General features: G+C 41.5%; 1 protein-coding gene across 2 annotated transcripts; it reads left to right on the top strand.

The window, feature by feature from the left end:
• Window positions 1-1,034: 1,034 nt before the first annotated feature.
• LOC135542671 (uncharacterized) lies at window positions 1,035-25,327 on the top strand. Of its 2 annotated transcripts, none has more exons than XM_064969790.1 (8): window positions 1,035-1,111; window positions 20,692-20,822; window positions 20,902-21,158; window positions 21,290-21,530; window positions 21,712-21,808; window positions 22,052-22,285; window positions 22,861-23,036; window positions 24,963-25,327. In XM_064969790.1, the coding sequence occupies exons 2-8, from the start codon at window positions 20,740-20,742 to the stop codon at window positions 25,210-25,212; spliced, it is 1,338 nt and encodes a 445-aa protein (XP_064825862.1). In that variant the 5' UTR covers window positions 1,035-1,111; window positions 20,692-20,739; the 3' UTR covers window positions 25,213-25,327. The 2 variants fall into 2 exon arrangements, with proteins under 2 accessions (XP_064825862.1, XP_064825861.1); XM_064969789.1 differs by lacking the exon at window positions 1,035-1,111 and adding an exon at window positions 1,144-1,316.
• Window positions 25,328-25,781: the final 454 nt, after the last annotated feature.

Genomic DNA, 25,781 nt, shown 5'->3' with positions numbered 1-25,781 from the left:
TTATTTTTTACTGCTGCTCTTTAATTACTTGTTTCTTGTTATATCTCTTATTTTTATCCATATTTTTTTTAACTACACTGTCGGTTAGGGGCTCGTAAGTAAGCATTTCACTGTAAAGGTCTACAATAAAATTGGATTTGATTATACCAATGTTCTCATTACATTTCACAATAAACGTATATTTTGAATCAATGGGTGTGTGGTAGAGATGCTTACAATCTAAATGCACAATGACAGGTTTTGAATGAAAGACTGGCTGCGTTACAAGTGTAACCAGTTTGGAGTTTGTGAAAATGTACCACATACTTGTGAAAATAGTACCAAAGCAATTAAAACAAACTGTAGCGTTAGTGCGTGTGCGTGTGTGTGTGTGTGTGTGTGTTTACGTGTGTGTGTGTGTTTGCGTGTGTGTGTGTTTGCGTGTGTGTGTTTGCGTGCATTTGTGTGTGTTTACGTGCGTGTGTGTGTGTGTGTTTACGTGTGTGTGTGTGTTTGCGTGTGTGTGTGTGTTTGCGTGTGTGTGTGTGTGTTTACGTGCGCGTGTGTGTTTGCGTGTGTGTGTGTGTGTTTGCGTGCGTAGGCGTGTGCTGTTCATCAGCATTGAAACGGGCATTACTGTCTCAAGTTCACCTGACAGACAGACAAATGGACGGGCAGACAGACAGCATTAGCCTAAGCTACGACAAGACAGACAATTATGAGAGCTTGGGAATAGGAAGTTCTATCTGCAAAAAGATGATTCTGAGATAAAGTTCTGAACACTCATTGGTTTGAATGGTGTCAGTAATTTGCATATTTTGAAATGAACATGAATTGTGGTATTAATATAGGTAGAGAACATTGAACAGAACAAGGCTATGTCAATAACTACATTTACACCTGAATGCAGATAGAACCCTATAGCCCCAAACTCTACAAACCGGATCTACCAGCAAAGATGTGCTGTGGGACAGGTTTTTCCTCTTGGCAACAAGCACCAGTTTGTGATGTATTGGTGGAAACACCCATATGAGATGTTCTTTCCAGGCTCTAGGCTTCCCCAACATTGTGTAAATGAAGTGTATTTCTCCAATTGCAGTACAGCTTCCACCATCGGCAGTGTGACGCACAGGTGAGAGAGAGAGACAGAGAGAGAAATAAAGAAAGACAGAGAGAGGCTACTGTCGCATTCCTGTAGTAGGCTGTAATATCCACACCATTTCCATGGTCTGGCTGCATCTGGTGGATTTGACTAAACAATTTGAAATTTGAATCTATTTACACATCACTACCTTTTTGTGGATACAATTTGGTCCTTTTCCTGGACTTACACACAGGTATATTCAGATCCTTCTTGAAATTGATTGATGTTGGTGCCAGATATATTTACGATTTTCTAAAACCCATGAACAACTAGGCCGCTTGCCGTTTTCAAGAGATTGTTAAATACACTGTATAACTATTTGATTTGAATAACATTACCTCTTGAATTGCATAGTCAGAACTACCTAGACAGTTCTGATTATTCCACTTTTAGCTCGATCATCAGAGTTATACAGCTAGTAACTGCATGCTTTTCATGATCAGTAAACATCAGTTGATCATGTATTTTCAGATATACGTGATAGTAACCTATTCATTTGACATGAGCTACCTAGCTAGCTAAGCAAACAACGTGTCATTTAGCATAGATTAGGTTGATGGAAAGAGATTGACATTGGCAAATCCGTGTCCTGGTAAAGATGTTAATCAGAACTACTGTCATCACCACCATATTCAGAACACGGCTGCCAGGATCCTGATGAGAAACGGAATGGTGTTGTAATGTATTTGTTCGTCAACATCCTTTCTTGAATTGAAAAGTAATCCAAGAAGTAATCATTTAGATTTTCAAACGTATCTGTAATCTGATTACAATATGTTTAGCTGATAACATACCTGTTTACAGTTACAGTTTGTAACTGATTACAGTTACATTTTGTAACTGATTACAGTTACAGTCCAAGTGATATTCGTGTTGGGAGGTTCTTTCCAATTCGGCATTCTTGATGGGTGGCCAATATCTGGTGGGTTGAAGAGTTCCTCCTGGAGTGGCAGATGTGGGGTGGTGGAGTCTTTTAAAATCATTTTGTGTGTTTTTGAGAGTCTCCAGATACAATGCGTTCAGAAAGTATTCAGACCCTTTGACTTTTTCCACATTTTGTTACGTTACAGCCTTGTTATAAAATTGATTCAACAAAACAGTTCTCAATCTACACACAATACCCCCGAATGACAAAGCAAAACCAGGTTTTTAGAAATGTTTGAAAATGTATTAAAAGTAAAAAACAAAGTATTTTGATCAAAAATTGATTAAGAAAACATATTTTTTAAGAAATTTTTAAAAAAGGTATAATTTTAGTGAGTGATATAATAAATAGGACTGGAGTTATGTCACACATTCAGCTAACACAGACATATGGAAATGTCTGCTCTACCCAAAATTACAAACAATTAATTGCAGCATTACCACAAACATGGAAGAGGCAAGTAGAAGGGGGGAAAAGTAAGGAACTTGTATGTCGGCCCTGTATTAAAGACCATAAATGGTTAAAGAAAAGTGTGATAAATAAAAACATATACCAATTTCATTTAAGGACAGAAAAACTGACAGCTGTGCCATATAAATTGCTAAATAGTTGTGAAGAGATTTGATGTACCCATTCCATGGCACGTGGTTTATGAATTGATACGCAAAACGCCGAATTCAAAACTTCAAATGTATCAATTGAAATTACTATACAAAATTATTGCCACCAATAGAATGTTATATATATGGGGGATACAATCTTCCCAGCTCTGCAGATTCTGCTGTGAGGAGGCAGACTCATTAGATATTTTATTTTGTTATTGTCCATATGTAGCTCGTTTTTGGTCACAGGTCCAGGAATGGCTGAAGAATTGCAACATTTGCCTAGAACTAACCCTACAGATAGCAATACTGGGTGATTTGAAAAGCCATAGTCAAACAATCAAAAATATAATCATTATTTTAGCAAAAAAATATATTTTTAATTTACAATCTGTAGAAGCTATGAGAATAGGAAGGTTCAATTATTTTGTTAAGCATCACAGCACAGTTGAAAAACATATGTCAAATAGAAATCGAAAATGGATGATGTTGAGAGATAGATGGGAGGGGTTGAATGGAGCTGAAGGGTGGGACTAATAGCAAGACAACCAATGTAAAACAAAATGTATATGTTGTGTTAAATGTATATAGGTTCAGAACTTTTGTGAAATAGCACAGTTACAAATAGAAAACAAACTGGATGGACATCAGAAATAGAGGAAAGACTAAAAACAAACAAAATATAACTATTGTACAATATATTGTGTCTGTAAAATGTGTATAAGATGAATAAACTGAAGGTAAAAGCCGAAGTGTTTATTAGTTTACTCCAATTGTGGGATCGGTGGTAGGATTTGCGGGGAATAATAATAAAGGTATATTCTTACAAAGGTATGTGCATGTATATATGTGTATACAGTATGTATGCATGTGTGTATGTATATGGATATATTTACCAAACAAATATATTTTAAAAATATATATATAATAAATAAATAAACATTTAAAAACTGAAAATATTCAGATGCTTTACTCAGTACTTTGTTGAAGCACCTTTGGTAGCGAATACAGCATTAAGTCTTCTTGGGTATGACGCTACAAGCTGAGCACACCTGTATTTGGGGAGTTTCTCCCATTCTTCTCTGCAGATCCTCTCAAGCTCTGTCAGGTTGGATAGGGAGCGTCGCTGCACAGCTATTTTCAGGTCTCTCCAGAGATGTTCGATCAGGTTCAAGTCCGGGCTCTGGCTGGGTCACTCAAGGACATTCAGAGACTAATCCTGAAGCCACTACAGAGTTGTCCTGGCTGTGTGCTTCGTCCCAGTCTGAGGTCCTGAGCACTCTGGAGTAGGTTTTCCTTAAGGATCTCTGTACTTTGCTCCGTTCATCTTTCCCTCGATCCTGACTAGTCTCCCAGTCACTGCCTCTGGAAAAAACATCCACACAGGATGATACTGCCACCACCATGCTTCACCGTAGGGATGGTGCCAGGTTTCCTCCAGTTGTGACACTTGGCATTCAGGCCAAGAGTTCAATCTTGGTTTCATCAGACCAGAGAATCTTGTTTCTCATGGTCTGAGAGACCTTTAGGTGCCTTTTGGCAAACTCCAAGCGGGCTGTCATGTGCATTTTATTGAGGAGTGGATTCCGTCTGGCCACTCTACCATAAAGGCCTGATTGGTGGAGTGCTGCAGAGATGGTTGTCATTCTGGAAGGTACTCTGATCTCCACAGAGGAACTCTGGAGCTCTGTCAGGGTGACCATAGGGTTCTTGGTCACCTCCCTGACCAAGGCCCTTCTCCACCGATTTCTCAGTTTGGCTGGGCGGCCATCTCTAGGAAGAGTCTTGGTTGTTGCAAACTTCTTCCATTTAAGAAAAATTATGGAGGCCACTGTGTTCTTGGGGGACAATCAATGCTGCAGAAATGTTTTTCCCACACTGTCAACTGTGGGACCTTATATAGACAGGTGTGTTCCTTTCCAAATCATGTCCAATCAATTGAATTTACCACAGGTGGACTCCAATCAAGTTGTAGAAACATCTCAGGGATGATCAATGGAAACAGGATGCACCTGAGGTCATAGCAAAGGGTCTGAATATTTATGTATTTATGTAAATAAGGTATTTCGTTTTTTACAATTGTATGTACATTTAAATAATTTAAATAATTTAAATAATAAAAACCTGTTTTCAATTCGATTTGTCATTATGGGGTAGTGTTTAATTAATACATTTTTATTTTACCAGGTAAGTTGACTGAGAACACATTTTCATTTACAGCAACAACCTGGGGAATAATTACAGGGGAGATGAATGAGCCAATTGTAAGCTGGGGATGATTAGGTGGCCATGATGGTATGAGGGACCGCTTGGGAATTTAGCCAGGACACTGGGGTTAACACCCTACCCTTACGATAAGTGCCAAATGATCTTAAATGACAGCAGGCACCCGTTTAACGTCAGGACACCCGTTTAACGTCCTATCCAAAAGACGGCACCATGTGTGTGTGTGTGTGTGTGTGTACCTTGACTTTGCACCGTAACTCCCCTTGTGATTTTCCACATGTGAAATCATGTGTTTTTCTGTAAAGATCTGCTGCTGATAATGAGGGTGCTAATTCTGCAGGTAGTAGTGCTCCCTGTAGAGCCAGCTAGTTTGGAGATGAGGTGGTTCTAGGTTTGACTATGGTGGCAGTGTTCCCTGTAGAGCCAGCTAGTTAGGAGATGAGGTGGTTCTAGGTTTTACTATGGTGGCAGTGTTCCCTGTAGAGCCAGCTAGTTTGGAGATGAGGTGGTTCTAGGTTTGACTATGGTGGCTGTGCTCCCTGTAGAGCCAGCTAGTTTGGAGATGAGGTGGTTCTAGGTTTGACTATGGTGGCTGTGCTCCCTGTAGAGCCAGCTAGTTTGGAGATGAGGTGGTTCTAGGTTTGACTATGGTGGCAGTGTTCCCTGTAGAGCCAGCTAGTTAGGAGATGAGGTGGTTCTAGGTTTGACTATGGTGGCAGTGTTCCCTGTAGAGCCAGCTAGTTTGGAGATAGGTTTGAGGTGGTTCTAGGTTTGACTATGGTGGCAGTGTTCCCTGTAGAGCCAGCTAGTTTGGAGATGAGGTGGTTCTAGGTTTGACTATGGTGGCAGTGTTCCCTGTAGAGCCAGCTAGTTTGGAGATGAGGTGGTTCTAGGTTTGACTATGGTGGCAGTGTTCCCTGTAGAGCCAGCTAGTTTGGAGATGAGGTGGTTCTAGGTTTGACTATGGTGGCAGTGTTCCCTGTAGAGCCAGCTAGTTTGGAGATGAGGTGGTTCTAGGTTTGACTATGGTGGCAGTGTTCCCTGTAGAGCCAGCTAGTTAGGAGATGAGGTGGTTCTAGGTTTGACTATGGTGGCAGTGTTCCCTGTAGAGCCAGCTAGTTAGGAGATGAGGTGGTTCTAGGTTTGACTATGGTGGCAGTGTTTAGAGCCAGGTTTGGAGATGAGGTGGTTCTATGGTGGCAGTGTTCCCTGTAGAGCCAGCTAGTTTGGAGATGAGGTGGTTCTAGGTTTGACTATGGTGGCAGTGTTCCCTGTAGAGCCAGCTAGTTTGGAGATGAGGTGGTTCTAGGTTTGACTATGGTGGCAGTGTTCCCTGTAGAGCCAGCTAGTTTGGAGATGAGGTGGTTCTAGGTTTGACTATGGTGGCAGTGTTCCCTGTAGAGCCAGCTAGTTTGGAGATGAGGTGGTTCTAGGTTTGACTATGGTGGCAGTGTTCCCTGTAGAGCCAGCTAGTTAGGAGATGAGGTGGTTCTAGGTTTGACTATGGTGGCAGTGTTCCCTGTAGAGCCAGCTAGTTTGGAGATGAGGTGGTTCTAGGTTTGACTATGGTGGCAGTGTTCCCTGTAGAGAGCTAGTTAGGAGATGAGGTGGTTCAGGTTTGACTATGGTGGCAGTGTTCCCTTAGAGCCAGCTAGTTAGGAGATGAGGTGGTTCTAGGTTTGACTATGGTGGCAGTGTTCCCTGTAGAGCCAGCTAGTTTGGAGATGAGGTGGTTCTAGGTTTGACTATGGTGGCAGTGTTCCCTGTAGAGCCAGCTAGTTTGGAGATGAGGTGGAGGTTTGACTATGGTGGCAGTGTTTCTAGTTTGGAGATGAGGTGGTTCTAGGTTTGAGCTAGTTGGAGATGAGGTGGTTCTGTTTGACTATGGTGGCAGTGTTCCCTGTAGAGCCAGCTAGTTTGGAGATGAGGTGGTTCTAGGTTTGACTATGGTGGCAGTGTTCCCTGTAGAGCCAGCTAGTTTGGAGATGAGGTGGTTCTAGGTTTGACTATGGTGGCAGTGTTCCCTGTAGAGCCAGCTAGTTAGGAGATGAGGTGGGTTTGACTATGGTGGCAGTGTTCCCTGTAGAGCCAGCTAGTTAGGAGATGAGGTGGTTCTAGGTTTGACTATGGTGGCAGTGTTCCCTGTAGAGCCAGCTAGTTAGGAGATGAGGTGGTTCTAGGTTTGACTATGGTGGCAGTGTTCCCTGTAGAGCCAGCTAGTTAGGAGATGAGGTGGTTCTAGGTTTGACTATGGTGGCAGTGTTCTCTGTAGAGCCAGCTAGTTAGGAGATGAGGTGGTTCTAGGTTTGACTATGGTGGCAGTGTCTGTAGAGCCAGCTAGTTAGAAGATGAGGTGGTTCTAGGTCTTGCCAGCTAGTTAGAAGATGATGGTAGGTTTGACTATGGTGGCAGTGCTCCCTGTAGAGCCAGCTAGTTTGGAGATGAGGTTGTTCTAGGTTTGACTATGGTGGCAGTGTTCCCTGTAGAGCCAGCTAGTTTGGAGATGAGGTGGTTCTAGGTTTGACTATGGTGGCAGTGTTCCCTGTAGAGCCAGCTAGTTTGGAGATGAGGTGGTTCTAGGTTTGACTATGGTGGCAGTGTTCCCTGTAGAGCCAGCTAGTTAGGAGATGAGGTGGTTCTAGGTTTGACTATGGTGGCAGTGTTCCCTGTAGAGCCAGCTAGTTTGGAGATGAGGTGGTTCTAGGTTTGACTATGGTGGCAGTGTTCCCTGTAGAGCCAGCTAGTTTGGAGATGAGGTGGTTCTAGGTTTGACTATGGTGGAAGTGTTCCCTGTAGAGCCAGCTAGTTAGGAGATGAGGTGGTTCTAGGTTTGACTATGGTGGCAGTGTTCCCTGTAGAGCCAGCTAGTTAGGAGATGAGGTGGTTCTAGGTTTGACTATGGTGGCAGTGTTCCCTGCAGAGCCAGCTAGTTAGGAGATGAGGTGGTTCTAGGGTTGACTATGGTGGCAGTGTTCCCTGTAGAGCCAGCTAGTTTGGAGATGAGGTGGTTCTAGGTTTGACTATGGTGGCAGTGTTCCCTGTAGAGCCAGCTAGTTTGGAGATGAGGTGGTTCTAGGTTTGACTATGGTGGCTGTGCTCCCTGTAGAGCCAGCTAGTTTGGAGATGAGGTGGTTCTAGGTTTGACTATGGTGGCAGTGTTCCCTGTAGAGCCAGCTAGTTTGGAGATGAGGTGGCTCTAGGTTTGACTATGGTGGCAGTGTTCCCTGTAGAGCCAGCTAGTTAGGAGATGAGGTGGTTCTAGGTTTGACTATGGTGGCAGTGTTCCCTGTAGAGCCAGCTAGTTTGGAGATGAGGTGGTTCTAGGTTTGACTATGGTGGCAGTGTTCCCTGTAGAGCCAGCTAGTTAGGAGATGAGGTGGTTCTAGGTTTGACTATGGTGGCAGTGTTCCCTGTAGAGCCAGCTAGTTAGGAGATGAGGTGGTTCTAGGTTTGACTATGGTGGCAGTGTTCCCTGTAGAGCCAGCTAGTTAGGAGATGAGGTGGTTCTAGGTTTGACTATGGTGGCAGTGTTCCCTGTAGAGCCAGCTAGTTTGGAGATGAGGTGGTTCTAGGTTTGACTATGGTGGCAGTGTTCCCTGTAGAGCCAGCTAGTTTGGAGATGAGGTGGTTCTAGGTTTGACTATGGTGGCAGTGTTCCCTGTAGAGCCAGCTAGTTAGGAGATGAGGTGGTTCTAGGTTTGACTATGGTGGCAGTGTTCCCTGTAGAGCCAGCTAGTTTGGAGATGAGGTGGTTCTAGGTTTGACTATGGTGGCAGTGTTCCCTGTAGAGCCAGCTAGTTAGGAGATGAGGTGGTTCTAAGTTTGACTATGGTGGCAGTGTTCCCTGTAGAGCCAGCTAGTTAGGAGATGAGGTGGTTCTAGGTTTGACTATGGTGGCAGTGTTCCCTGTAGAGCCAGCTAGTTAGGAGATGAGGTGGTTCTAGGTTTGACTATGGTGGCAGTGTTCCCTGTAGAGCCAGCTAGTTAGGAGATGAGGTGGTTCTAGGTTTGACTATGGTGGCAGTGCTCTCTGTAGAGCCAGCTAGTTAGGAGATGAGGTGGTTCTAGGTTTGACTATGGTGGCAGTGCTCTCTGTAGAGCCAGCTAGTTAGAAGATGAGGTGGTTCTAGGTTTGACTATGGTGGCAGTGCTCTCTGTAGAGCCAGCTAGTTAGAAGATGAGGTGGTTCTAGGTTTGACTATGGTGGCAGTGCTCCCTGTAGAGCCAGCTAGTTTGGAGATGAGGTTGTTCTAGGTTTGACTATGGTGGCAGTGTTCCCTGTAGAGCCAGCTAGTTTGGAGATGAGGTGGTTCTAGGTTTGACTATGGTGGCAGTGTTCCCTGTAGAGCCAGCTAGTTTGGAGATGAGGTGGTTCTAGGCTTGACTATGGTGGCAGTGCTCTCTGTAGAGCCAGCTAGTTTGGAGATGAGGTGGTTCTAGGCTTGACTATGGTGGCAGTGTTCCCTGTAGAGCCAGCTAGTTTGGAGATGAGGTGGTTCTAGGTTTGACTACGGTGGCAGTGCTCTCTGTAGAGCCAGCTAGTTAGAAGATGAGGTGGTTCTAGAGTTGACTATGGTGGCAGTGCTCTCTGTAGAGCCAGCTAGTTAGGAGATGAGGTGGTTCTAGGTTTGACTATGGTGGCAGTGCTCTCTGTAGAGCCAGCTAGTTAGGAGATGAGGTGGTTCTAGGTTTGACTATGGTGGCAGTGCTCTCTGTAGAGCCAGCTAGTTAGAAGATGAGGTGGTTCTAGGTTTGACTATGGTGGCAGTGCTCTCTGTAGAGCCAGCTAGTTAGAAGATGAGGTGGTTCTAGGTTTGACTATGGTGGCAGTGCTCCCTGTAGAGCCAGCTAGTTTGGAGATGAGGTGGTTCTAGGTTTGACTATGGTGGCAGTGTTCCCTGTAGAGCCAGCTAGTTTGGAGATGAGGTGGTTCTAGGTTTGACTATGGTGGCAGTGTTCCCTGTAGAGCCAGCTAGTTTGGAGATGAGGTGGTTCTAGGCTTGACTATGGTGGCAGTGCTCTCTGTAGAGCCAGCTAGTTTGGAGATGAGGTGGTTCTAGGCTTGACTATGGTGGCAGTGTTCCCTGTAGAGCCAGCTAGTTAGAAGATGAGGTGGTTCTAGGTTTGACTATGGTGGCAGTGCTTCCTGTAGAGCCAGCTAGTTTGGAGATGAGGTGGTTCTAGGTTTGACTATGGTGGCAGTGTTCCCTGTAGAGCCAGCTAGTTAGGAGATGAGGTGGTTCTAGGTTTGACTATGGTGGCAGTGCTCTCTGTAGAGCCAGCTAGTTAGGAGATGAGGTGGTTCTAGGTTTGACTATGGTGGCAGTGCTCTCTGTAGAGCCAGCTAGTTAGAAGATGAGGTGGTTCTAGATTTGACTATGGTGGGAGTGCTCTCTGTAGAGCCAGCTAGTTAGGAGATGAGGTGGTTCTAGGTTTGACTATGGTGGCAGTGCTCTCTGCAGAGCCAGCTCGTTAGGAGATGAGGTGATTCTAGGTTTGACTATGGTGGCAGTGCTCTCTGCAGAGCCAGCTCGTTAGGAGATGAGGTGGTTCTAGGCTTGACTATGGTGGCAGTGCTCTCTGTAGAGCCAGCTAGTTAGGAGATGAGGTGGTTCTAGGTTTGACTATGGTGGCAGTGCTCCCTGTAGAGCCAGCTAGTTTGGAGATGAGGTTGTTCATGGTTTTCACAGCCGATGAAGCCCTGTCTCCTGCAGAGTGTCAGTCAGTGTCTGTAGCCTTGGTGATGACTGTTGACATGCGGGAAATACATATTTGATCTGTACTGTATTTAGTTCAGCAGGCTGCTACAATGGGATATTGGAATGGAATAGGCCTACCAAAAAAAGTGCAAACTCTAATTTACACTAATTCAAGCACAGATTGACATATGTATTGCAAGCCTGGGTAGGGGAAGAATATGAATAGGATAGGATAGAATATGAATTGGATAGGATAGAATATGAATTGGATAGAATATGAATAGGATAGGATAGAATATGAATAGGATAGAATATAATATAATATGAATAGGATAGGATAGAATATGAATTGGATAGGATAGAATATGAATAGGATAGGATAGAATATGAATAGGATAGGATAGAATATGAATAGGATAGGATAGAATATGAATAGGATAGGATAGAATATGAATAGGATAGGATATAATATGAATAGGATAGGATAGAATATGAATTGGATAGGATAGAATATGAATAGGATAGAATAGGATAGGATAGAATATGAATAGGATAGAATATGAATAGGATAGGATAGAATATGAATTGGATAGGATAGAATATGAATAGGAATGAATATGAATAGGATAGGATAGAATATGAATAGGATAGAATAGGATAGAATATGAATAGGATAGAATATGAATAGGATAGGATAGATTATGAATAGGATAGGATAGAATATGAATAGGATAGAATATGAATAGGATAGAATATGAATAGGATAGGATAGATTATGAATAGGATAGGATAGAATATGAATAGGATAGAATATGAATAGGATAGGATAGATTATGAATAGGATAGGATAGAATATGAATAGGATAGAATATGAATAGGATAGGATAGATTATGAATAGGATAGGATAGAATATGAATAGGATAGAATATGAATAGGATAGGATAGAATATGAATAGGATAGAATATGAATAGGATAGAATATGAATAGGATAGGATAGATTATGAATAGGATAGAATATGAATAGGATAGGATAGATTATGAATAGGATAGGATAGAATATGAATAGGATAGAATATGAATAGGATAGGATAGATTATGAATAGGATAGGATAGAATATGAATAGGATAGAATATGAATAGGATAGGATAGAATATGAATAGGATAGAATATGAATAGGATAGAATATGAATAGGATAGGATAGATTATGAATAGGATAGGATAGAATATGAATAGGATAGAATATGAATAGGATAGAATATGAATAGGATAGGATAGAATATGAATTGAATAGAATATGAATAGGATAGAATATGAATAGAATACGAATAGGATAGAATAGAATATGAATAGGATAGAATATGAATAGGATAGGATAGAATATGAATAGGATAGGATAGAATATGAATTGGATAGGATAGAATATGAATTGGATAGGATAGAATATGAATTGGATAGAATATGAATAGGATAGGATAGAATATGAATAGGATAGAATATAATATAATATGAATAGGATAGGATAGAATATGAATTGGATAGGATAGAATATGAATAGGATAGGATAGAATATGAATAGGATAGGATAGAATATGAATAGGATAGGATAGAATATGAATAGGATAGGATATAATATGAATAGGATAGGATAGAATATGAATAGGATAGGATAGAATATGAATAGGATAGGATAGAATATGAATAGGATAGGATAGAATATGAATAGGATAGGATAGAATATGAATAGGATAGGATATAATATGAATAGGATAGGATAGAATATGAATTGGATAGGATAGAATATGAATAGGATAGAATAGGATAGGATAGAATATGAATAGGATAGAATATGAATAGGATAGGATAGAATATGAATTGGATAGGATAGAATATGAATAGGAATGAATATGAATAGGATAGGATAGAATATGAATAGGATAGAATAGGATAGAATATGAATAGGATAGAATATGAATAGGATAGGATAGATTATGAATAGGATAGGATAGAATATGAATAGGATAGAATATGAATAGGATAGGATAGATTATGAATAGGATAGGATAGAATATGAATAGGATAGAATATGAATAGGATAGGATAGATTATGAATAGGATAGGATAGAATATGAATAGGATAGAATATGAATAGGATAGAATATGAATAGGATAGGATAGAATATGAATTGAATAGAATATGAATAGGATAGAATATGAATAGAATACGAATAGGATAGAATAGAATATGAATAGGATAGAATATGAATAGGATAGGATAGAATATGAATAGGATAGGATAGAATATGAATTGGATAGGATAGAATATGAATTGATAGGATAGAATATGAATTGGATAGAATATGAATAGGATAGGATAGAATATGAATAGGATAGGATAGAATATGAATAGGATAGGATAGAATATGAATAGGATAGGATAGAATATGAATAGGATAGGATAGAATATGAATTGGATAGGATAGAATATGAATTGGATAGAATATGAATAGGATAGGATAGAATATGAATAGGATAGAATATGAATAGGATAGGATAGATTATGAATAGGATAGGATAGAATATGAATAGGATAGAATATGAATAGGATAGGATAGAATATGAATTGGATAGGATAGAATATGAATAGGAATGAATATGAATAGGATAGGATAGAATATGAATAGGATAGAATAGGATAGAATATGAATAGGATAGAATATGAATAGGATAGGATAGATTATGAATAGGATAGGATAGAATATGAATAGGATAGAATATGAATAGGATAGGATAGATTATGAATAGGATAGGATAGAATATGAATAGGATAGAATATGAATAGGATAGAATATGAATAGGATAGGATAGATTATGAATAGGATAGGATAGAATATGAATAGGATAGAATATGAATAGGATAGAATATGAATAGGATAGAATATGAATAGGATAGAATATGAATAGGATAGAATATGAATAGGATAGGATAGATTATGAATAGGATAGGATAGAATATGAATAGGATAGAATATGAATAGGATAGAATATGAATAGGATAGGATAGAATATGAATTGAATAGAATATGAATAGGATAGAATATGAATAGAATACGAATAGGATAGAATAGAATATGAATAGGATAGAATATGAATAGGATAGGATAGAATATGAATAGGATAGAATATGAATAGGATAGGATAGAATATGAATAGGATAGAATATGAATAGGATAGGATAGAATATGAATAGGATAGAATATGAATAGGATAGGATAGATATGAATAGGATGAATAGGATGAATAGAATATGAATAGGATAGAATATGAATAGGATAGATAATATGAATAGGATAGAATATGAATAGGATAGAATATGAATAGGATAGGATAGATTATGAGGATAGGATAGAATATGAATAGGATAGAATATGAATAGGATAGGATAGATTATGAATAATAATAGGATAGAATATGAATAGGATAGGATAGGATAGATTATGAATAGGATAGGATAGAATATGAATAGGATAGAATATGAATAGGATAGGATAGAATATGAATAGGATAGAATATGAATAGGATAGAATATGAATAGGATAGGATAGATTATGAATAGGATAGAATATGAATAGGATAGGATAGATTATGAATAGGATAGGATAGAATATGAATAGGATAGAATATGAATAGGATAGGATAGATTATGAATAGGATAGGATAGAATATGAATAGGATAGAATATGAATAGGATAGGATAGAATATGAATAGGATAGAATATGAATAGGATAGAATATGAATAGGATAGGATAGATTATGAATAGGATAGGATAGAATATGAATAGGATAGAATATGAATAGGATAGAATATGAATAGGATAGGATAGAATATGAATTGAATAGAATATGAATAGGATAGAATATGAATAGAATACGAATAGGATAGAATAGAATATGAATAGGATAGAATATGAATAGGATAGGATAGAATATGAATAGGATAGGATAGAATATGAATTGGATAGGATAGAATATGAATTGGATAGGATAGAATATGAATTGGATAGAATATGAATAGGATAGGATAGAATATGAATAGGATAGGATAGAATATGAATAGGATAGGATAGAATATGAATAGGATAGGATAGAATATGAATAGGATAGGATAGAATATGAATTGGATAGGATAGAATATGAATTGGATAGAATATGAATAGGATAGGATAGAATATGAATAGGATAGAATATGAATAGGATAGGATAGATTATGAATAGGATAGGATAGAATATGAATAGGATAGAATATGAATAGGATAGAATATGAATAGGATAGGATAGAATATGAATTGAATATGAATAGGATAGAATATGAATAGAATACGAATAGGATAGAATAGAATATGAATAGGATAGAATATGAATAGGATAGGATAGAATATGAATAGGATAGGATATAATATGAATTGGATAGGACAGAATATGAATAGGATAGGATAGAATATGAATAGGATAGGATAGAATATGAATAGGATAGAATATGAATAGGATAGGATAGAATATGAATAGGATAGGATAGAATATGAATAGGATAGGATATAATATGAATTGGATAGGACAGAATATGAATAGGATAGGATAGAATATGAATAGGATAGGATAGAATATGAATTGGATAGGATAGAATATGAATTGGATAGAATATGAATAGGATAGGATAGAATATGAATAGGATAGAATATGAATAGGATAGAATATGAATAGGATAGGATAGATTATGAATAGGATAGGATAGAATATGAATAGGATAGAATATGAATAGGATAGAATATGAATAGGATAGAATATGAATTGAATAGAATATGAATAGGATAGAATATGAATAGAATACGAATAGGATAGAATAGAATATGAATAGAATAGAATATGAATAGGATAGGATAGAATATGAATAGGATATAATACGAATAGGATAGGATAGAATATGAATAGGATAGGATATAATATGAATTGGATAGGATAGAATATGAATAGGACAGAATATGAATAGGATAGGATAGAATATGAATAGGATAGGGTAGAATATGAATAGGACAGGATAGAATATGAATAGGATAGAATATGAATTGGATAGGATAGAATATGAATTGGATAGGATAGAATATGAATAGGATAGGATATAATATGAATTGGATAGGACAGAATATGAATAGGATAGGATAGAATATGAATAGGATATAATATGAATTGGATAGGACAGAATATGAATAGGATAGGATAGAATATGAATAGGATAGGATAGAATATGAATAGGATAGAATATGAATAGGATAGAATATGAATAGGATAGAATATGAATAGGATAGAATGTGAATAGGATAGACTATGAATAGGATAGAATATGAATAGGATAGAATGTGAATAGGATAGAATATGAATAGGATAGAATATGAATAGGATAGAATGTGAATAGGATAGAATATGAATAGGATAGAATATGAATAGGATAGGATAGAATATGAATAGGATAGGATAGAATATGAATTGGGGCGGCAGGGTAGCCTAGTGGTTAGAGCGGTGGACTAGGCAGTTAACCCACTGTTCCCAGGCCGTCATTGAAAATAAGAATTTGTTCTTAACTGACTTGCCTGGTTAAATAAAGGTAAAAATAAATAAATAAATAAATAGAATATGAATAGGATAGAATATGAATTGAATAGAATATGAATAGGATAGAATATGAATAGGATAGAATATGAATTGGATAGAATATGAATAGGATAGAATATGAATTGGATAGGATACATATATGAATAGGATAGAATATGAATAGATTAGGATAGAATATGAATAGGATAGGATAGAATATGAATTGGATGAAGTCACCGGCAGGTAGCTAGGGCACGCAGGGTGAGTGGCAGAGGGGCGGGGGATCTTTTTTCAAGATTCCTTCGTTTCTGATAAATTATGTACTTTGACGGACAATTCGTTGCATTTAAATTACAAGAGAGAAAAGAGGCAGACCATTATATACAAAATAATTAGTTTAAAAAAACTGCTATCAATAAAAAGTACACTTTTTTCATAGGAGGGAAAAAGTGCAGGTGCCCCAGCACCTCTATGGCTGTATCTGTACACCCGCGTGTGTGTAGTAAGACGGAAGAGGAAGAGAGACATCCCACACCCTCATCAGTCAACTAAGCAGACTAGACCGAGCTGCTTATGCATTGGTGCCTATGCGTGAGCCACCCCATTAATTAAGCAGACCGGAATGGACAATGTGTTTTATATGATAAACAGCCTAAGTGGGACATCTTCATTTATCGACCATCTTTGGTAAGAGTACCTGGTCGTTGATCTCGTCAGGTATCTTGCTGAGGATGTGTTTCAGAGCTCTCGCTTTCTCATTTAGGTCCTGAAACTCCTGCTCTGGCTTGTCCACTAAGAACTCTATACACACACCACAACAATAACTGCAATCAACCACAGCACACACCTGTCACTTCCCCTCAAGGCAGTGGTTGATTTATTTTATTTGACAGTTTAAGAAATACATACACACAGCACGAAAGTAGAAAGAGATAATACAAAGCCAATGTCTTACTTCCGGCGCCGACAGAGATGTCCGCCTCGCTTCGCGTTCCTAGGAAACTATGCAGTATTTTGTTTTTTATGTGTTATTTCTTACAATGTTACCCAAGGAAATCTTAGGTTTTATTACATACAGTCAGGAGGAACTATTGGATATAAGAGCAATGTCAACTCACTAACATTAAGAACAGGAATACGACTATCCCGAAGCGTATCCTCTTTTTGGCCCACCACCCAGGACAATGGATCGAATCCCAGCCGGCGACCCAAAGCAACAGCGCCATAGAAGGGGCAGACGGAGTGGTCTTCTGGTCAGGCTCCGTAGACTTGCCAATGTCCAGTCTCTTGACAACAAGGTAGACAAAATACGAGCAAGTGTTGCCTTCTAGAGAGACATCAGAGACTGTAACGTTCTTTGTTTCACGGAAACGTGGCTCACTCGAGACACGATACCAGAGTCGGTACAACCACCTGGTTTCTTCACGCATCGTGCCATCAGAAACAAACATCTCTCTGGTAAGAAGCAGGGTGGGGGTGTATACCTTATGATTAACGAGATGTGGTAACAACATAAAGGAACTCAAGTCCTTTTGTTCACCTGACTTAGAATTCCTCACAATCAAATGCCGACCACATTATCTACCAAGAGAATTATCTTCGATAATAATCACAGTCGTGTATATTCCCCCCGACGGCCCTGAAAGAACTTAATTCGACTCTATGTAAACTGAAAACCACATATTCTGAGGCTGCATTTATTGTAGATGGGGATTGTAACAAGGCTAATCTGAAATTAAGGCTCCCTAAATTCTATCAGCATATCGATTGCACAATCCGGGCTGGCAAAACCCTGGATCATTGTTATTCTAACTTCCGCAATGCATATAAGACCCTCCCCGCCCTCCTTTTGGAAAAGTTGATCACGACTCCATTTTGTTGCTCCCAGCCTATAAACAGAGACTAAAACATGAAGCACCCGCGCTCAGGGTCGTTCAACGCTGGTCCGACCAAACGGATTCCACGCTTCAAGATTGCTTCGATCACGTAGACTGGAATATGTTACGCATAACGTCGACCAGAAACCGTGGATTGTTGGCAGCATTCGCGCAAAACTGAAAGCTCAAACCACTGCTTTTAATCAGGGCAAGGTGACCGGAAACATGACCGAATACAAACAGTGCAGCTATTCCCTCCGCAAGGCAATCGAACAAGCTAAGCGTCAGTATAGAGACAAAGTCGAGTCGCAATTCAACGGCTCAGGCACGAGAGGTATGTGGCAGGGTCTATAGTCAATCACGGAATACAAAAGAAAAACCAGCCCCGTCACGGACCACGATGTCTTGCTCCCAGACAGACTAAACAACTTCTTTGCTCGCTTTGAGGACAATACAGTGCCACTGACACGGCCCGCTACCAAAACCTGCGGGCTCTCCTCCACTGCAGCCAATGTGAGTAAAACATTTAAACGTGTTAACCCTCGTAAGGCTAGGTGCCAGACGGCATCCCCGGCCACGTCATGAAAGCATGCGCAGACATTTAATCAGCCTTATCCCAGTCTGCTGTTCCCACATGCTTCCCATTGTTCCTGTTCCCAAGAAAGCTAAGGTAACTGAGCTAAATGACTACCGCCCCGTAGCACTCACTTCCGTCATCATGAAGAGCTTTGAGAGACTAGTCAAGGACCATATCACCTCCACCCTACCTGACATCCTAGACCCACTCCAATTTGCTTACCGCCCCAATAGGTCCACAGACGACGCGATCGCAATCACACTGCACACTGCCCTAACCCATCTGGACAAGAGGAATATCTATGTAAGTATGCTGTTCATCGATTACAGCTCAGCATTTAACACCATAGTACCCTCCAAACTCGTCATTAAGCTCGAGACCCTGGGTCTCGACCCCGCCCTGTGCAACTGGGTTCTGGACTTTCTGACGGGCCGCCCCCAGGTGGTGAGGGTAGGTAACAACATCTCCACCCCGCTGATCCACAACACTGGGGCGCCACAAGAGTGCATTCTCAGCCCTCTCCTATACTCCCTGTTCACCCATGACTGCGTGGCCATGCACGCCTCCAACTCGATCATCAAGTTTGCAGACAACACTACAGTGGTAGGCTTGATTACCAACAACGACAAGACGGCCTACAGGGAGGAGGTGATGGCCCTCGGAGTGTGGTGTCAGGAAAATAACCTCACACTCAATGTCAACAAAACAAAGGAGATGATCGTGGACTTCAGAAAACAGCAGAGGGAACAGCCCCCTATCCACATTGACAGGACAGTAGTGGAGAGGGTGGAAAGTTTTAAGTTCCTTGGCGTACACATCACGGACAAACTGAAATGGTCCACCCACACAGACAGCGTGGCGAAGAAGGAGCAGCAGCGCTTCTTCAACCTCAGGAGGCTGAAGAAATTCGGCTCGTCACCAAAAACACTCAAAATTTTACAGTTGCACAATCGAGAGCATCTTGTCGTGCTGTATCACCTCCTGGTACGGCAACTGCTCCGCCCATAACCGTAAGGCTCTCCAGAGGGTAGTGAGGTCTGCACAACGCATCACCGGAGGCAAACTAGCTGCCCTCCAGGACACCTACACCACAAGATGTCACAGGAAGGCCAAAAAGATCATCAAGGACAACAACCACCCGAGCCACTGCCTGTTCACCGCGCTATCATCCAGAAGGCGAGGTCAGTACAGGTGCATCAAAGCTGGGACAGAGAGACTGAAAAACTCAAGGCCATCAGACTGTTAAACAGCCATCACTAACATTGAGTGGCTGCTGCCAACATACTGACTCAACTCTAGCCACTTAAATAATGGAAAAATGGATGTAATAAATGTATCACTAGCCACTTTAAACAATGCCACATAATATAATGTTTACATACCCTACATTACTCATCTCATATGTATATACTGTACTCTATACTATCTACCGCATCTTTCCTATGCCGTTCGGCCACCACTTATATATTCTTATTCATTGCTTTACACTTGTGTGTATAAGGTAGTTGTGAAATTGTTAGGTTAGATTACTTGTTAGATATTACTGCATGGTCGGAACTAGAAGCACAAGCATTTCGCTACACTCGCATTAACATCTGCTAACCATGTGTATGTGACAAATAAAATTTGATTTGATTTATTTCCAGTGTCCCTTATTGTCATTTCCATTCTGGTCCATGTGGATTTCATATGTTTTTCATGTCATACGTGCTGCAAAGCCACTATTTCCCTCTCTGGGACAAATAATGTTGAAAGTTGAACTTGAGGCCTATTTGACTGTAATTAGATACAGTATTTTGCATGTCATGCATGTCTTCATCTCACTCTAAGGATCAGAGGCTGTGTTTAAACAGGCAGCACAATTCTGATATCTTGCCCAATTATGGGCAAAAGAGCTGATCTGATTGGTCGAAAGACCAATTTGTGGCAAAAAACTATCAGAATTGGGCTGCATGTGTAAACATAGCCAGGGAGCAAGTGCGACTACATTATTAACTTTCCCTTCTCTTCAAAGGTCACCTCATTCTTCACCTTCTATAAACTACCTTCCTAGATCTGGCTCATGATGGTGAAGAGGCGTGCGTTCCCTCTACTGATAGCTTCTGCTCTGGCAGTCATGGTCTACGTCATCTTCACATTGCCCAGGTACCGTGTAGCCTCTGCCGTACAATCAAGAAACTTAATAAACGTGTCAAAAGGAAAAAATCTGTCCATGATTCCGCAGGTCACAGCCAAGCAACCACCAGGACCACCAGCACCTCTATCAGCACCACATCTCTGACCAGTCCATCACGCCTGTCAACGACACCAAACACTTCATGGTGGGGGCCTACAAGGAACATCGTGTGGAGGGAAGCTCCGTACGCATCATCAGTATCTTCAGACGAGACTCTGTCCAGCCTCTGTACTGTGTGTTCTACTGTGGGACTCACTGGGCTAATGGAATGAAGGCTGAAGTCCAGATGCACTCTGATCACTTTGGTATCTGCTATTTGCTATTTGGTTTTAGCCCTGCACTGACACACCTGAATCAAAGAAATAAGGGGCTTGGTGATTCTCTGATTAGTTTGTGGATTTACATTTATGTGACTCTGTTCTGTATTGGGATGAAGGTTTCCGCTTCGTGACGACCGACGTCCTTTGTCCGAATGTTCCCGGCTGTAACCCGTCGCACGTGACCCTCGCCACACAAGCTGACACCAAGCTCGCTCAGAACCAAACCTTCCTCCGCATCCAGAACCTTGTGAAAAGGGAGGAAGAGAAGTTTCAGTTCAACTTCACTGTCTGTTGGTCCAATTTATTTGGCGATTATAACAACGTGCTTCAGGTCACCCAGACTCTGGAGATGTACAAGTGGGTATTGAGTGATGGATTGATTGATTAAATGGTTGGTTGAATGATTAAATGGTTGATTGATTGATTAAATGGTTGATTGATTGATGAAATGGTTGATTGATTGATGAAATGGTTGATTGATTGATGAAATGGTTGGTTGATTGATTAAATGGTTGATTGATTGATTGCTATGTTGCAGGCTGTTGGGAGTGCAGCATGTTGTGGTGTATAACACCAGCTGTGGATCAGACCTGGATAGACTGCTACAGAGTTACACACAGGACGGCTTTGTGGAGGTAAGAACTAACTGATTGGATGGATGGATACATGGAGAGATACATAGATAGATAGCAGTGAAGGCTGCTGAAGGGAGAACGGCTCATAATAATGGCCAGAACGGAGCAAATGGAATGGCATCAAACACCTGGAAACCATGGAAACCATGTGTTTGATGTATTTGATACAATTCCACCTATTCCGCTCCAGTCATTACCACGAGCCCGTCCTCCCCAATTACCTGGCGGATTGATTGACTGCAGGTGGTGCCCTGGCCTATCGGCAAATACATGAACCCGTCCCGTGGGTGGCAGCCCAGTGAACATGGAGGGGACATCCACTACCATGGCCAGTTGACCACTCTGAATGACTGTGTCTACAGACAAATGTATCAGTCACGCTATGTACTGCTGAACGACATCGATGAGATTATAGCTCCATACCAGCATCAAAACCTGCCCCAGATGATGTATGTACTTCAGAGGCAAAACCCAAAGGTAGGGGGACGACTCGGGAAGTACTGTGTATGTGTGTTAATTATGATCATTACGTGTGTAGTATGCATATGTTAGGCTGTTTACACAGGCATCCCAATTCAGATTTTCTTGCCAATTATTTGGCATATCTGACACCTGATATTTTCCCCAATGTGTAAACAGCAATTACTGATCTTTGGTGTTTTTGTTTTTTTGACCAATCATATCTGATCTTGAAAAGACTGAAAAGACCAATTATTGAAAAAAGATCAGAATTGGGCTGCTCGTGTAAACGCAGCAATGGACTCTTGTCTTTTGACTTCTGATTCCACATTCGTATGTGATTCTCATCCTGTCTGGATGCTCAGATCAAAATTGTTGTTCTTGCACATGACCTGCCGTTACCAAGATAACCACCCCAAAATTGACAGGAAATGAATGAGCATTGAGTTTGCGTGTGAATGTGCGAATCTGATATAGGTCAAAATACAATAAAGGTGTGGACAGTGAGAAAGATGTATCAGATATGAAGGGAAAAAAATCAGAATTCCTTCTCTCTCTTTTGCCTTCTCTCACTCAACCCTCCTTCTCCCCAGGCTGAAGTGTTCCTCATAGAGAACCACATCTTTCCTAAGTCCCAGTTTGAGCCCAGTGGAAGGTTTGAACTGCCCCGCTGGAGAAATGTTCCAGGGATCAACATCATGGCGCACATCTACAGAGAGGAGCCAGACTATCGCATCTCCCACCCCTTCAAGATGATAGTACGGCCCAGGTTAGAATCTCCTACCTCTCCAAGGTGATAGTACGGCCCAGGTTAGAATCTCCTACGTCTCCAAGGTGATAGTACGGCCCAGGTTAGAATCTCCTACGTCTCCAAGGTGATAGTACGGCCCAGGTTAGAATCTCCTACCTCTCCAAGGTGATAATACGGCCCAGGTTAGAATCTCCTACGTCTCCAAGGTGATAGTACGGCCCAGGTTAGAATCTCCTACGTCTCCAAGGTGATAGTATAGCCCAGAGTAGTATACTAAGAACTAGCTAGATATACTCAGGGTTTTCTAAAGCTAGTCAGCTTCAGTTAGGTTCACATTCCAGCTTCATCCCTATTACAACGCTGGATATTGCTTGTCCTCCTGCTGCTCACTCTAGCAAACTTATAACTGCGCATGCATGTCGCACGTGGCTAGTCAAACTCCGAACTCTTCATTGAGACAATGCTGAAACATAAATCCATGGGCGAGTCAGCGCTACATTACATTTTTAACCAAATCAACATGAAATAAAAGCTATCTTGCAAATTCTGCAGGTTATGGTGTGAAAAGGGTCATAAGAAGTGGCGTCTTTTGTTATGTATCGTTCATGCCGTCTTAGGTTAATGCACAAGCACCTTTTCTCCCCACTCTATAGATACAATAATTATATAAAGTCATACAAAAGTTAAACTTCTGCATGAAGTTTCAAATGCATCCTGTCATTACTAAATGTGTATTTAATATTACAACAACAAAGAATTACACCGAAAAAACACTTGATTAATATTTAATCAGTGGTCCTCCTCAAATGAAAAGGGATGATGGGAACCTGATCACATTGGTCCTCAACTCACGGCTCAGATATTTCATTCAGGATGAGTAGAGTTAGCCCTGATTTTAGCCTGCCCAGAAAGGTACCTGGCTAAAAGGTGAGCCACATTTGTGTAAGTGGTTATCGCATGTTTGTTTTTTTACCTTTATTTAACTAGGCAAGTCAGTTAAGAACAAATTCCTATTTTCAATGACGGCCTAGGAACAGTGGGTTAACTGCCTGTTCAGGGGCAGAACGACAGATTTTGTACACTGTCAGCTCGGGGATTTTTTCGGTCACTAGTCCAATGCTCTAACCACTAGGCTACACTGCCACCCCGTTGAACTCAGAGTTTGTAGTATAGGGCTCTGGTTAGAACTTACCACCCCTACAAGATGAAAGTAAGACCCAGGAAAGGATAGAATAGAGCAGACGTCAGTCCACTCTGTCTAACAACCCGTCTGTGTCTCTGACCCCAGGGCAGTGGAGCAGACGTCGGTCCACTCTGTCTAACAACCCTTCTGTGTCTCTGACCCCAGGGCAGTGGAGCAGACGTCGGTCCACTCTGTCTAACAACCCTTCTGTGTCTCTGACCCCAGGGCAGTGGAGCAGACGTCGGTCCACTCTAACAACCCTTCTGTGTCTCTGACCCCAGGGCAGTGGAGCAGACGTCGGTCCACTCTGTCTAACAACCCTTCTGTGTCTCTGACCCCAGGGCAGTGGAGCAGACGTCGGTCCACTCTGTCAAACAACCCTTCTGTGTCTCTGACCCCAGGGCAGTGGAGCAGACGTCGGTCCACTCTGTCAAACAACCCTTCTGTGTCTCTGACCCCAGGGCAGTGGAGCAGACGTCGGTCCACTCTGTCTAACAACCCGTCTGTGTCTCTGACCCCAGGGCAGTGGAGCAGACGTCGGTCCACTCTGTCTAACAACCCTTCTGTGTCTCTGACCCCAGGGCAGTGGAGCAGACGTCGGTCCACTCTGTCAAACAACCCTTCTGTGTCTCTGACCCCAGGGCAGTGGAGCAGACGTCGGTCCACTCTGTCTAACAACCCTTCTGTGTCTCTGACCCCAGGGCAGTGGAGCAGACGTCGGTCCACTCTGTCTAACAACCCTTCTGTGTCTCTGACCCCAGGGCAGTGGAGCAGACGTCGGTCCACTCTGTGCTGCGTAACTTCGGGCAGACAGTGAAGGTTCCTCCTAACGTGTGTCATATCATCCATGTCAGAGTTCCCCTACGAGGAGGACTGACCAAGAAGGAGCTGCATGAAGACAAGAGAGTCTGGGACTACGAGAGACAACTGGTGCCTAATGTAGATAAAGCACTGGAGCAAGCAGGACTACTAATCGAAGGAAGGAGTAGTCAGAGATGGAAAAGGAAGTGAGGCTTTTTTTACATTTACATTTACATTTAAGTCATTTAGCAGACGCTCTTATCCAGAGCGACTTACAAATTGGTGAATTCACCTTCTGACATCCAGTGGAACAGCCACTTTACAATAGTGCATCTAAATCATTAAGGGGGGGGGTGAGAAGGATTACTTATCTTATCCTAGGTATTCCTTGAAGAGGTGGGGTTTCAGGTGTCTCCGGAAGGTGGTGATTGACTCCGCTGTCCTGGCGTCGTGGGGGAGTTTGTTCCACCATTGGGGGCCAGAGCAGCGAACAGTTTTGACTGGGCTGAGCGGGAACTGTACTTCCTCAATGGTAGGGAGGCGAGCAGGCCAGAGGTGGATGAACGCAGTGCCCTTGCTTGGGTGTAGGGCCTGATCAGAGCCTGGAGGTACTGCGGTGCCGTTCCCCTCACAGCTCCGTAGGCAAGCACCATGGTCTTGTAGCGGATGCGAGCTTCAACTGGAAGCCAGTGGAGAGAGCGGAGGAGCGGGGTGACGTGAGAGAACTTGGGAAGGTTGAACACCAGACGGGCTGCGGCGTTCTGGATGAGTTGTAGGGG

The sequence above is a fragment of the Oncorhynchus masou genome, chromosome 6 (assembly GCF_036934945.1).
Source record: "Oncorhynchus masou masou isolate Uvic2021 chromosome 6, UVic_Omas_1.1, whole genome shotgun sequence".
NCBI lineage: Eukaryota > Metazoa > Chordata > Actinopteri > Salmoniformes > Salmonidae > Oncorhynchus > Oncorhynchus masou.
This window is presented reverse-complemented; position numbering and strand designations above follow the sequence as displayed.

What these genes read in the sequence shown, in the direction of transcription:
- LOC135542671 (XM_064969790.1), top strand. Translation starts at nt 20,740, where the DNA reads ATGATGGTGAAGAGGCGTGCGTTCCCTCTACTGATAGCTTCTGCTCTG. An exon ending in GATGCACTCTGATCACTTTG is followed by an intron (nt 21,159 to 21,289) that starts GTATCTGCTATT and finishes ATTGGGATGAAG; the next exon opens with GTTTCCGCTTCGTGACGACC. An exon ending in AAGATGATAGTACGGCCCAG is followed by an intron (nt 23,037 to 24,962) that starts GTTAGAATCTCC and finishes CTCTGACCCCAG; the next exon opens with GGCAGTGGAGCAGACGTCGG.